Source organism: Panthera tigris, chromosome A3 (genome assembly GCF_018350195.1).
Source record: "Panthera tigris isolate Pti1 chromosome A3, P.tigris_Pti1_mat1.1, whole genome shotgun sequence".
NCBI classification, from domain to species: Eukaryota; Metazoa; Chordata; class Mammalia; order Carnivora; family Felidae; genus Panthera; species Panthera tigris.
In genome coordinates, this window is record NC_056662.1 from 12,781,874 (window position 1) to 12,794,651 (window position 12,778).

General features: G+C 55.9%; 1 protein-coding gene across 2 annotated transcripts in view; it reads left to right on the top strand.

The window, feature by feature from the left end:
• Positions 1 to 12,778, top strand: part of PREX1 (phosphatidylinositol-3,4,5-trisphosphate dependent Rac exchange factor 1) — a 185,708-nt gene that overhangs the window by 145,824 nt on the left and 27,106 nt on the right. For both annotated transcript variants that reach the window (XM_042980207.1, XM_042980208.1), the window contains 6 exons: positions 4,453 to 4,595; positions 6,239 to 6,331; positions 8,271 to 8,419; positions 10,126 to 10,211; positions 11,781 to 11,917; positions 12,621 to 12,714. In XM_042980207.1, coding sequence (XP_042836141.1) covers positions 4,453 to 4,595; positions 6,239 to 6,331; positions 8,271 to 8,419; positions 10,126 to 10,211; positions 11,781 to 11,917; positions 12,621 to 12,714 — 702 coding nt within the window. The remainder of the gene's footprint in view (positions 1 to 4,452; positions 4,596 to 6,238; positions 6,332 to 8,270; positions 8,420 to 10,125; positions 10,212 to 11,780; positions 11,918 to 12,620; positions 12,715 to 12,778) is intronic.

Genomic DNA, 12,778 nt, shown 5'->3' on the forward strand with positions numbered 1-12,778 from the left:
ATGGAAGGGTGGGGAGCTGAGGTCCAGAGAGAGCACATGGTGGGCTGGAGACTGTCCAGCCTGCCCACGGTGAGCCCAGGCTGGATGCTGGGTGTGGGTCTGGAGGCTGCCGGGGGTTTGGGGTGTCTCAGGAAGCCCCCTCCTTCCCCCTCCCACTTCTGCCCTGATTGAGAGATCACCTCAGGGCTTCAGTAGGGACCAGGGTGGTTGGCTGGTAATGCTTGACTGGAAAATGGATTGGATCTGAGGTCAAAACTGTGGGCTTCCTATGCTCTCCTAGAAGGGTTGCGGCCTCCGGGTGGGCAGTGAGGCCGGATCGTTCAGGCCTGGCCCACGGGCTTCCACGGGGAGGAGAGGACGGGGGTCTGTGGGGACAGAGGACAGGCAGGTTGTAAGTGTGAGGGGAAGGGAGCTGAGCCGGGACATTTGCACCCCTCTCCCTGGCCTGACCCCTTAGGTAAGTCACTGTTCTTTCCACAGGAGAAGCACGTAAAGCGGGGAGAGGGGCGGGCAGTCCTGAGATAATCCTGAGGTGGGAAGGTGGGGAGAAGGAGGGAGGGATTGGTCCTGTTGACTCCATTTCAAATTTAAACAGAAGTTAATACTTCGTGTGCCTGGCCTCCTTCTGAGCACTCCCCATGTATTAATTAGTCTAATCCTGTAATGATCCTTTGATGTTGGTATTAGTATCATCCCTATTTATAAGTGAGGAAATGGAAGCCCAGACAGTTAAGAAACTTGCTCAAGGTCACATAGCAAGTCAGAGCCGGGATTGGAACTGAGGCGGACGGGGTTTACAGGCCACACGCTCAGCCACTGGGGTCTGTGACCTTCCCTCCTCCTGGCCCCGGGGGAGCCCTGAGGCTCCTACGCTCTCAGGAGGACAGGTAGACTTTTAACTCCCACCAAAGAACCCCCACTTCTAGAACTCTCCCTGTGGCTTTGGCTCTCACAGTTTCCCTTGCCTGGGGTGCCCGACCTGCCTCACCCCCCCAGCCCCCAACTTACTCAGTGTTTCTGCTGGGTTCACACCTCCCCAGGCTTCCCCAGACATCCCGCCTGGATGGCGGGTGCTTAGCTCATTCACTCTTCTTCATGGGGCTGTTCTCTCCCTGTTAGACTAATATTCCCCTCTTCCCTGGGTTTTGTTCATACTGCTGTTTTCCAGCTGGTGCAGGCACCTTGCTAGGATCACAGCCTAGTGTGCATGAGCAGGTGCGGGTGCGTGAATCAAACAATGACAGGAGTCCGTGTTCTGGAACAGCACGGGCATGTGAGGAGCACTTTGACTCTGACTCCAGTGCAGTGGCAGTCCTGGCAGGGTTCTGAGCAGGGGAGGCACGTGCTTGATCCGTCTGCAGGGCGGTGGAGAGCGCCCGCGGGGTTGAGGGCGGAAGGAGAGAGGCCAGTGCCCAAGCGACTCTGATACTCCAGGGGAGGGATGATGTGGCTTGCGGCCCGCTGCAGTTGGAGGGGTGAGCCTCGGGTGGGTCTTCTGTCCATTCCTCCTGCCGGCTTCTGCTTTATGCTCTAACTCAGAGGTCAGAGAACTCTCTGTGCAAAGGACCAGACAGTAAATATTTCAGGCTTTGCAGGCCGTGGAGCCTCTGTTAACAGCTAGTGTAGCATTAAAGCAGCTACAGGTAATACTTAACTACGTGGGTGTGGCTGTGTGCCAGTAAACCTTATTTAGAGAAACAGGCAGTGGGCCACAGTTCTCCACTCCTGGTCTAGCTGCTGGATTTGCTGTCCCTTCGGCAGGATGAGAAATGTGCCGGTGGGACGGCAGGTCGTCAGGTGCCTCCCCTGTCTTGTAGCCAGCAGGCCTGGTTCCAGCCCTGACTCAGCTGACTCCCAATAAACCTCTGGCCTTCTCTGTGCCTCAGTTTCCCCAGCTTTCCCCTGGAGGCCTTGTCGTCCCCTCCTCCTCTGAGCTCAACATGCCCATGGCTCTGTGCAGTTAGGGGTTAGGACACACTCCCAGCTGCCTGTTTGCCCGGCTGAGCTGGGCAGGTCGGGCCCAGCCAGGGTCATTCCCGTCCGTCGGCTCCTGTCACCAAAGTCCCTCGTTCCCAGAAGCCGCTCTGTTCCCCGCGGCGCCCCCTGACAGCTCCGTCCTTCCCACCAATCAGCTGGGCAGAACCTCTCATTTGTGGGTGAGAGTAATTAGGGGTCCACCCCAGCTGCTATTCTGGGAAGGCCGCTGGCCGAGGACATTCTGCGGGGGGTGACTCCCAGGCAATGCCAACACCCTCAGGGAGGGAAATTGCAGGGCGTGGCCCCTGCTCCCCTGTTCCCTGCCACGAACTCAGAAATGAGCTAAAATAGGAAGGGGCCAGATCCTAGGGCTGTGGCTGCTGCAAAATGCAGGTTAGGGTGCAGAGCGGAGGGTGTAGGTACGGCCCATGTGGCGCCTCCCGAGGCGTCTGCCCTGAGCTCCCGGGCCCTGAGGTGTCCTCAGGGAGGGCCCTGAGAGGCTGATGGTCCAGCCTTTCACTTAGGCACATACAGGGAAACTGAGGCTCACCACCTAATTCCCTACTCCCTGGAAGCTGGTGGTGTTATGATGCCCATAGATGAGGAAGCAGAGGTGAGGCTAAGGGGACATGAAGTTGGGCAGGAGCCGAGCAGGGGTTCGAACCCGGCCAGAGGCCTTGACCGAAACCTGGATCTGCGAGTGGGGGACCTCACCTGGCCGAGCTCCTGGACTCTGAGATTCCAGCTGTTTCCCCAAACATTTCTCCCAAGACACAACACGCTTCTTCCTCCTACCTCCCAGAGTCTTTCCGCTTCGTGTTTACAGTGGAGGTGAAGCCAGCCGGCCCCCCGGGGCCTGGCTACCCCCCGGCTCTGGGCAAAGCAGCAATTTGTGTGTCTGCTTTCTCCAAAGAGGTAATAGGGGTGGCCGGAGAAAGACACAAACAGCTAGATGTCCTGGGAAAGAGGGAGAAGGAAAGGATTGCCTTCTGCTGCTTTTCACGTAGCCACCAAATCGGGACACAGCCTCTGCCTTCAGGGATGGCGGGGACATCGCGAAGCTCAGGCAGCTGGTTTTCCTTCTTCCGGGGGCCTGCTGACTTCGGACAATTGCTCTCACCAAACCGAGCCTGGATCTCCCCCTTTCTGAAAGGGCAGGCTGGGCAGTGTGGTGAAAAGGGGGAGCCTACCTGCTGTGTGACCTTGGGCAGTTTAGTTACCTTCTCTGGGCCTTAGTGCCCCCACCTGTAAGAGGAGTGCAGCAGATCCTTCCTTGTCCCGGGAGTAAATGAATCCAAGTGTGCCTGGCCCTGGTAACTTAGTTCAACTGTAACCCACAGGGATCAGATCCCATGCTGGTTGTTACCAGTTGTTTTTATTCATTTTCTGTCTTTTAGAGCAGAGATCAGGAAACTTCTTCTGCATAGGCCGGATAGTATAAATTTTAGGCTTTGTAGGCCATACAGCCTTTTGCAGTTATTCAGCTCTGTCACTGTGACATAAAAGCAGCCCTATCACATAGGTAAATGAATGGATGTGGTTGTGTCCCAATAAAACTTTATTTATAAAAAGAGATAGTGGGCCACATTTGGCCTTTAGGGTTTGCTAATCTGCAGTCTAAAATGTCTCATCGTGGTCTGTTTCTGATTGTTAGTGAGGCTGGACTCCTTTTCATCTACTTGCTGCCCGCTTGGGTTTCCCCATCTGGTAGTTGCCTGTTCATATTCTTTTCCCATTTTTATCTATGTTTTACAGCTTTCTCTGGTTGATTTGGTGGTTTCTTTTATATTGTAGATATTTATTCCTTTTTGGTTTTAGACATTATGTTACTTTTGAATCTGTCATTTGCCTATGGTCTTGTTATTGAACCGAAGTTCTTAATTTTATTATATTGCTTTTTTGGGAGGTCTTGTGTGTGAACTCTTTCTACCCTAGGACAAAGATATTTTACATTTTGTTTGGTGAGCTTTAGTTTTCCTGTTCTTATTTTTAGGTCTTTAATCCATCAGGAGTTTTTTGTTGTATATGGTGTGAGGTAGGGATCTGCTTTTATTTTTCCCTGTGAGTCAGGTTTTCCCCTATATCATCTGTGGAATACTCCACGTGATCATCATTATCATATACTAAGTTTCCATGAACACATGATCCTATTATGTGATTTCTGTTTTCTTCCGCTGGTTCTTTATCTGTTTCAGCTATAATTCCACGCTATTTTTGTTACTACGGCTTTGTAATATTGTCTTCACAGCAGATGGGACAAGTTCAGATTTTTCAAGAGAAGTCAGAAAGCAAGACTATTATGTGAAATATCCTAATACGTTAGTGTTGGCACATGCTTCTATTGAATGAAACACTGTGCTAGCCAAAGAAAACTTGCCCAAGGGTCGGTTCCAGTCCGCAGTGGCCAGTTGGCAAGTGTTGCTGAAACCTTCCCTTGTGAGCCTGACCATGTGCTGTGTGTCTGTGGGTTTGCAGTGCTGGAGAAGAGTGAGTTCAAGGACGAGTCCCAGTATTTCCGCTTCCACGCAGACGAGGAGATGGAGGGAACCAGCAGCAAGAACAAACAGCTGCGCAATGACTTCAAGCTGGTGGAGAACATTCTGGCCAAGCGCCTGCTGGTAGGAGCAGAGCCCAAGTGTGCATCAGCCTTCCCAGACCCGGCTGCAGACTGGGAGCCGGGTGACCTTCCGATTATGGCTAGAGAAGTTGGGCTCAACTCTGAGCACCCAATGTGGGGATTCTTGGTGGTGGCTGGTGACACTTCTCTGGCCAAGACGACCTTCTTTAGAAAGAGTTTGGGCTTGCTGGCTCCCTTTCTTTTCCTTTCCTTCTTCCCTTGCCCACCCCACGTCCCAGCTTAGCATTGTGCAGAGAGGTTGGCCTCCTGAAATGGCTCATCCGAGGCCTTAGGTCTTCTGGGCTGGTGCCCTGTCCATGTGCATTTGCTGTAAATATCCTGGTAGTTGAGGGAGGACGTTTATCAGCCTATTCAGATCTTTCACCAGCCTCGCCCACCAAATCCTGCTTTTTTGCCTGTTGATAACTAGCGGCCTCTGTCTTCATGCTTGGTCCACAGGAGGCAATCAAGAGAGGTGCTCAGCAGATTAGGTCTCCTGCCACAGCCAGAGATGGGGCTGAAGTCTGCCTAATACAAGAGAGAAGTCTTAACTTCTCTCCTTTCGTACTTACAGGGGCCCCATAAATATGGGAACTCCCGTTTCTCCCACCATAAAGCCTGCCAGTGCTCCCCGTCACACTTGGGATAAAATCCAGTCTCTCATCACAGTTCATAAGACTCTCTCTGCCTTTCCAGCTTCATCTCCTGTGTTCTCCCCTCCCTCTGATCTCCTTTCTTATGCTCTAGTCCTGTGGGCCTGATTCAGGGCCTTTGCACATGCTGTGCCCTCTGCCTGGAACACTTTTTCCACTCTTCATAAAGTTCTGTCCCTCATTTCATTCAGCTCTCAGCTCAGATAGCCTCTCCTCTGCCCCCTCCCCCCCGCCATGCCACGTTTTTATCACTTTAAGTGCTTTATTTTCATTCAGACTGCACACACCGTCCGCATCGCATTCTGTATTTCTTTGCTTACTTGTTTGTAGTCTTTCTTCCCCACTAGACAGTCGGCTGCAGCAGGGCAGGAACTGTCTTGTTCAACACTGTTTCTAGTGCCCGGTAACGTACCTTGGTCATGTCATAGGCAGCAGCTCAGCAAGTATTTGTTGAACACACAAATGCATTTCTCTGCATCCGCACCACCACCGAATCCTCGAACCTCCCGAACCTCCTGCCGTCCTGCAATGGGACTGCTCCTCCCTAAACTCCTGGCCTATCCCCAGGTCCTCAGTGGCTGGACACCTTGGGATCTGTTTTATTTGTTAAGCCAGCAGATTTTTACCGAGCATGTCAGTCTGCCAGCAGGTGGGGAGACGGCGGTGTATAACCGAGGGGCTCGGTCTGCAGGTTGGGAGGAGACAGGGGCGCCGGGCAGTGAAAAGTAAAAACATATGTGATCAGCAGCAGCCTGACGTGGGAGCCAGATGGTGTCTTCACTTGACAGATACGTGTTGGGCACCTGCCATGTACTGGGTGCTGTTCATAGCTTTATCCTGCTGTGCACCCCTACTCCGTGTAGATCTGGGGCACAAGGAGCCGGCAGGATCACGGTCCTGGGGCCTTGGTCTTGGGGCCACGGCAGGGCTGGCTGCAAGCCCCCTCCTCCCCCCACTGCCTCACTGGGTCTCTCTCGCCTTGGGCCCTCAGATCCTGCCCCAGGAGGAAGATTACGGCTTTGACATCGAGGAGAAGAACAAGGCCGTGGTGGTGAAGTCGGTCCAGAGGGGCTCGCTGGCTGAGGTGAAGCTTCTCAGAGGGGCCACCTGCCGTGTCGATGCTTCCTCCTTGCTCATTGCCGTGTGGGGAAACTGAGTCCGGGGCGGGCTTACCTGCGGTCTCTGGGGGAGCCGCGATAGAGCCCCCTGCTCCATCCATCCATCCACCTCCCCATTCTCCCTCCCTCCCTCCTTCCCACCCATACATCTACCCATCTGTCTTCCTTCCTCCCTCCCATCCATCCACCCACCCACCCACCCACCCGTTCTCACTCCCTCCTTCCCATCCATCCATCCATCCATCTGTCCATCCATCCATCTACCTACCCATTCTTCCTCCCTCCTTCCCATCCACCCACCCACCCACCCACCCGTTCTCACTCCCTCCTTCCCATCCATCCATCTGTCCATCCATCCATCTACCTACCCATTCTCCCTCCCTCCTTCCCATCCATCCATCCATCCATCCACCCACCCATTCTCCCTCCCTCCTTCCCATCCATCTGTCCATCCATGCATCCACCTACCCATTCTCCCTCCCTCACTCCCATCCATCCATCCATCCATCCATCCATCCATCCATCCATCCATTCTCCCTCCCTCCTTCCCATCCATCCGTCCATCCATCCATCCATCCATCCGTCCATCCATCCATCCATCCACCCACCCGTTCTCCCTCCCTCCTTCCCATCCATCCATCCATCCATCCACCCACCCACCCACCCATTCTCCCTCCCTCCTTCCCATCCATCTGTCCATCCATGCATCCACCTACCCATTCTCCCTCCCTCACTCCCATCCATCCATCCATCCATCCATCCATCCATCCATCCATTCTCCCTCCCTCCTTCCCATCCATCCGTCCATCCATCCATCCATCCATCCATCCATCCATCCACCCACCCACCCATTCTCCCTCCCTCCTTCCCATCCATCCATCCATCCATCCACCCACCCACCCACCCACCCATTCTCCCTCCCTCCTTCCCATCCATCTGTCCATCCATGCATCCACCTACCCATTCTCCCTCCCTCACTCCCATCCATCCATCCATCCATCCATCCATCCATCCATCCATCCGTCCATCCATCCATCCATCCATTCTCCCTCCCTCCTTCCCATCCATCCGTCCATCCATCCATCCATCCATCCGTCCATCCATCCATCCATCCATCCACCCACCCATTCTCCCTCCTTCCTTCCCATCCCTAGCATGCACGCCCTCAGCTCCCATCATGGCCTTGTGCAGAGGTACACGAGAAGAGCAGCTTTCTGAATCAGGTAGTTTTCCGCGTCAGCTGTGATGATGGACAAACTAACGATCAGTGGCTTGCCCAGGGCACGTTGGTGGCTCTGCCATGTCCGCGACATGTAGAGGAGGGAGGGGAGAGAGTCTGGCAGGCCAGGGATTTGGCCCCCGTCCCCTGAGCCATTCTGGGGCGTGTGGAGGTGGGTGGGGAGAGGCACGTGTCACCCAGGCGCTGCGCTTGTGTCCTTGAGCCACTGGGGAGCGCTTCTGGTTACAGGGAGCCGCGTGCTCGCCTCCCGGGAGCCCTGACGTAACGGTTAGAAGGAGGTGACTGGGGGTCTTGGTTCGGGGTCAGCACCTCTGAGTTTCCCGGCCGAGCCATCAAGGGCACAGGGTGGGTGGCTGCCCCAGTTCGATGCCCTGTGTCCCCACACGGCAGGTGGGAAGCAGGGGACCGGCCACCGCGGTTTCTCCTCAAGGAAAGATGTCTTTCCTGTGGTGCCTGCGGCAGCCTTCCCTTCAGAGCTCGTTGGCCGGGACCTCGTCTCACCAGCCGCCCACCTGCTTGCCACAGCGGGGAGCGGGGCTGCCCCGGTGGGCTCAGTCGGGTCCCGCTGGGTCCCCGGGCCTGGCTCTGTGCTGCCCGCACGCAGTCGGGGTTCCTTGGCCGGGGAGGAGGCTGGTGACCTGGTGTGGGTGTCTCCCCCCGCCTAGATGGCCGGCCTGCAGGTGGGGCGGAAGATCTACTCCATCAACGAGGACCTGGTGTTCCTGAGGCCCTTTGCCGAGGTGGAGTCCATCCTCAACCAGTCTTTCTGCTCCCGCCGCCCGCTGCGCCTCCTGGTGGCCACCAAGGCCAAAGAGTGAGTGTCCTCGCGGTGGGGTGTGCGGGGCCAGTCTCCCTCTGAGGCTGGGGCACTGACTGCCTGCCAGGGGTGGCGGTGGAGGGGGGTGAGCCGTCCTGGTTCCCCGAGGATGGGGCTCATTCCACAGGCGTGTCTCACGACGTTGCTGCTTTAATCCGTCCAACAGATGTTCTCGAGCGCCCACTGTGTACCGAGTGGCGTTTCAGGCTCTGGGGCTCCAGCCATGTCTAGATGGACACGTTAATACCCTTCGTAGGTCTCAGTCTAGTTGGAGGGTGGAGCAGGAGACAGACGACCAAACAAAAGAAAAGCGAGAGACGTCCTGAACCAGGTGGTAGTAAGTTTGGGCCAGTCTATACAGCTGGGAAAGGCGACGGCTGTGTGGAAGGTGGTGGTCAGAGAGATGCCACCGTGAGCTGAGGGCAGACCCGAGGAGGTAAGGGAGGGAGTCGAGAGAACTTCTGGAGGAGGAGGGTTCCGGGCAGAGGAGATAGCCAGTGCCAAGGTCCTGCGGTGGAACCGTGGCTTGTGTCTTTGAGGAGCAGCGAAGAAGCTGATGGGGTGGAGCAGAGTGAGTGGGAGGGAGGGGTGGGTGGTGAGGTCCGCCAGACCGTGGAAGCCAGGCCTTGTAGGACCTTGTGCCCATGGTAAGGACCAAGGAGCCACTGGAAGGTTCTGAGCAGAGGCAAGGCATGACGGGACATAGGTTCTGGAGGTGGAGACTAGATGGTCAGCGGTAAAGGCGGAAGCAGGGCAGAGGCAAGGAGGCTGATGGCCCAGCCCGGCCCAGCGTGGCAGTGGTTGGATGCCAGATATAGGTGCAGGGAGAAGCATTTTCTATTTTAAAAATTGTGCTCTTGGTTTTCATTTCTCTCTTCTATTTAAGGCAAATGCTCCCGGTTTCCTATTGACGGGAGTGATGGAAAGTTTTAAATAAGATTATTTCAGTGAGAAGGCAAGCCAATGTAGGGAAAATGATTGATAGTTTGGTATGTGAAAGTGGCAGAAATCACCCAGGGGAACGTGCCTGCTTAAAGTTCTGGAAATGCCTGGGGTTTGAGAACCGGCTCCCTAGATGGTTTTTTCTCCGGCCGGTGGTGTGGGGTGGGGGATGGGAGGAGGATCCTGAGGCCCATTGTTGGAGACATGCCCTTGACGGAGAAGCAGACAGCTGCCTCGAAGCCGCTGGATTAATGTCATCCCTTGTGCAGCCCTGGGCAGGTGCCACTCGCTCTTCTCTGATGTTCCACCTGCGGAATGGCCAAGACCTGGCCTTTCAAACTGTTCCCTAGGGGACACGTGTGGGCATTTTTCTAGAGTCGGCACCAAGATCTTCTGGGTCCCTTCTCACCCTCCCATCTGTTGAACAAAATATTTGCTGCCTGTGGTGCTGGTCTGACCGCCGAGAAGCCTCCTCTCACTGAGAGAGTGACAGAGAAGGTGTAGGAGGGCGCTCTGGAATTTCTGTGCGTGGATTGAATCTCTAAGGGCGGGCCAGGTGGTTCTGAGGAACCGGAGACCCTGGAGACACGGGCTGTGGTTCAATGAGGTTTTTCTTTATCTTCGGTTGCTGACAGCCTGGCATTGCTACTACTTTGGGCTGGATTTCCCAAAAGTCTGGGAGGCAGAGGTCTCCCAGCGTGGTCCCCTGGGCTGTTGGGAGTAATACTGCTTTTCCTTATGGCTGCTGCTGCCTGGTGCAGGATCATCAAAGTTCCCGACCATCCAGAGGCTCTGTGCTTCCAGATCCGTGGAGCCGCCCCGCCGTATGTCTATGCCGTGGGCAGAGGTGAGCCTCACAGACAGAGAAGGGGGCTTTGGGGGCCTGGTCTGTGTGTGTGGCAGGAGTTGAGGCCTCCAAACCGTTACCACGAGGCCTGTGCCTCACCAGCACTTACGGCATGGGGTTCAGGGGGGCACAGGTGGATAACTAACTGAGAGGAAGGCATAGGCAATGGGGGTGGGGTGGGGGGGGACTGTGGCAAGGTGAAGACAGAAATGCTCACTATATTTATTTTTGAGACGGAGAGAGGCAGAGCATGAGCGGAGGAGGGTCAGGGAGAGAGGGGGACACAGAATCCGAAACAGGGTCCTGAGCTGTCAGCACAGAGCCCGACGCGGGGCTCAAACTCACGAGCTGTGAGATCATGACCTGAGCCGAAGTCGGACGCTTAACCGACTGAGCCACCCAGGTGCCCCGAGACATGCTCACTTTAAAAGGGGGCAGTTTTTCCTCAGCTCAGGCTCATTATTGCCATGGAGGAATGTGGGGCCATTCTTGCCAGACTTGAGTTTTTAAGGGAAGCCAGAAATGTGAAGTTTGGCCACACTTCTGTGGCCAGATCCAGCCCGTGGGCCAACAGTTAGAGACCCCTGTGGCCAAATCTAGCCCAATTAGAGACACCTGTAGCCAGACCCAGCCCAGTTAGAGACCCCTGTGACCAGATCCAGCCCGTGGGCTGACAGAGACCCCTGCTTCACGTTGCCTTCTCCTCACATGCGGTTTAAGGGGTTGCTCTCTCTTGGAGATGAAACCAGATAGGTCTGAGGTTCTGGACTCCTAACCCTTTTTGCACCTAAGGACTCCACTTTTATTTTTTTTTTTAACGTTTTTATTTTACTTTTTGAGAGACAGAGAGAGACAGAGCATGAGTAGGGAAGGAGCAGCAAGGGAGACACAGAATCCAAAGCAGACTCCAGGCTCTGAGCTCTCAGCACAGAACCTGACGCAGGGCTCGAACCCACAAACTGAGATCATGACCTGAGCCGAAGTCGGATGCTCAACCAGCTGAGCCACCCGGGCGCAAGACTCTTCTTATTAACCACACAAAACCCTGGGGGCCGAGAGCTGTAGTTTGGGAGTCATGGGTATAGCCGAGAAAACATGCCCTTGAAGTCTGGTAAACCTGGGTTCGAATCCTGGCTTCTCCTAGCCAAGGGACCTTGAGAAAGTGACTCTGCCTCTCTGAGCCTTTTGTTTCCTGTCTGCGCAATGGGGCTGATCCCGTCATAGTATCACAGGTCATAGAGGGATTCTGAAGGAGATGAAGCTCTGAGGGAAACGTACCTGGGTTCCAATCCAGCCTTCCTTGCTGTGTGAGCTTGGGCTAGCTGCTACTTCTCTGAGCCTCAGTTTCTTCTGCGAAACGGGAGTGCCGGTCCCTGTCCTGCCTCCTGGACTGGGTTGGAGAGTGGCTCTAGGGTGGAGGGATGGGGCTGGAATGTCTGGGGATGTGTTTGGGGGGTTGGGGTGGTGGGCGGGGTGGGGGACGGTGTTCCTCGGGTCACTTGCCCTTGCCTGCCGCCGCCCCGGGCTCTCTCCGCCTAGGGTGTGCCACAAACACTCCTGTCCCCTTAGGCTCCGAGGCTGCGGCCGCAGGGCTCTGTGCCGGCCAGTGCATCCTGAAGGTCAACGGCAACAACGTGCTGAACGACAGTGCGCTGGAGGTCCTGGAGCACTTCCAGGCGTTCCGGGGCCGCGGGGAAGAGGCTCTGGTGAGGCATCCAGCAGCCAAGGGGATCAGGGAAGCCCTGCTCAGTGGGGTCGGGGGCTGAGGGCCTCCTGCCTTCTGTGGGGAGAGGCCTGAAGGCACCACAGCGTTTTGGGTGGGGGAGGGGGCTGCCTGCCTTGCAGGGCTGACCTGGGTGTGGGCCCTGTGCCCGCTCTGTCTCCCTGAACCCGGGGGGCTGGGCCCTGACAACTCAGGGTCTCGGTTTCCACCCATGGGTGTGATCAGACCCTCTCTTCTCACTGCATAGGCATGTTGGGCAAAGAGTTGATGGGAAAAGTTGATGCTATAGTTGGGTTGGGGGCCGGGGTCCCGGGGAGGGTGTTCATTCACTGGTTCATCCAGTAAGGGTGTACTGACCGCACGATGTGCCTGGCATGTATGTAGGCCCTGGGGCTGCAGGAGAGACAAGGTTTCTGCTCCCATGGGTCTGACCTACATTTTCAAAGGCTCCCTCCTCCCCTGGCTTCTGTAGGGAGCACAGACTCTAGAGGGTGAGGGTCGAGCATGAGTGGAGCTCCCCTCAGGAAGGTTACAGAGCAAAGTCTTAGAGGACTTTCCACAGGTGACGTCACCGGCAGTCTAGAAGCCTGGGCTTTGGAGTCGGGGAATGGTTTGCCCTTCGCCCCGTCCCTTCCTCCTTGGGCTCCTGGTGTCGTGGCCTCCCTCTTACTCTGCTCTCCTGGCAGGGTCTTTACCAGTGGGTCTATCACACCCACGAGGATGCCCAGGAGGCCCGAGACAGCCAGGAGGCCCCCGGCGAGGACCCCCAGCCCGACTCAGGTAACGGGACGGGCGGGCAGTGTGGTAGAGACTCTGGAGGGGACCGACCGGTCCTCTTCTGGTG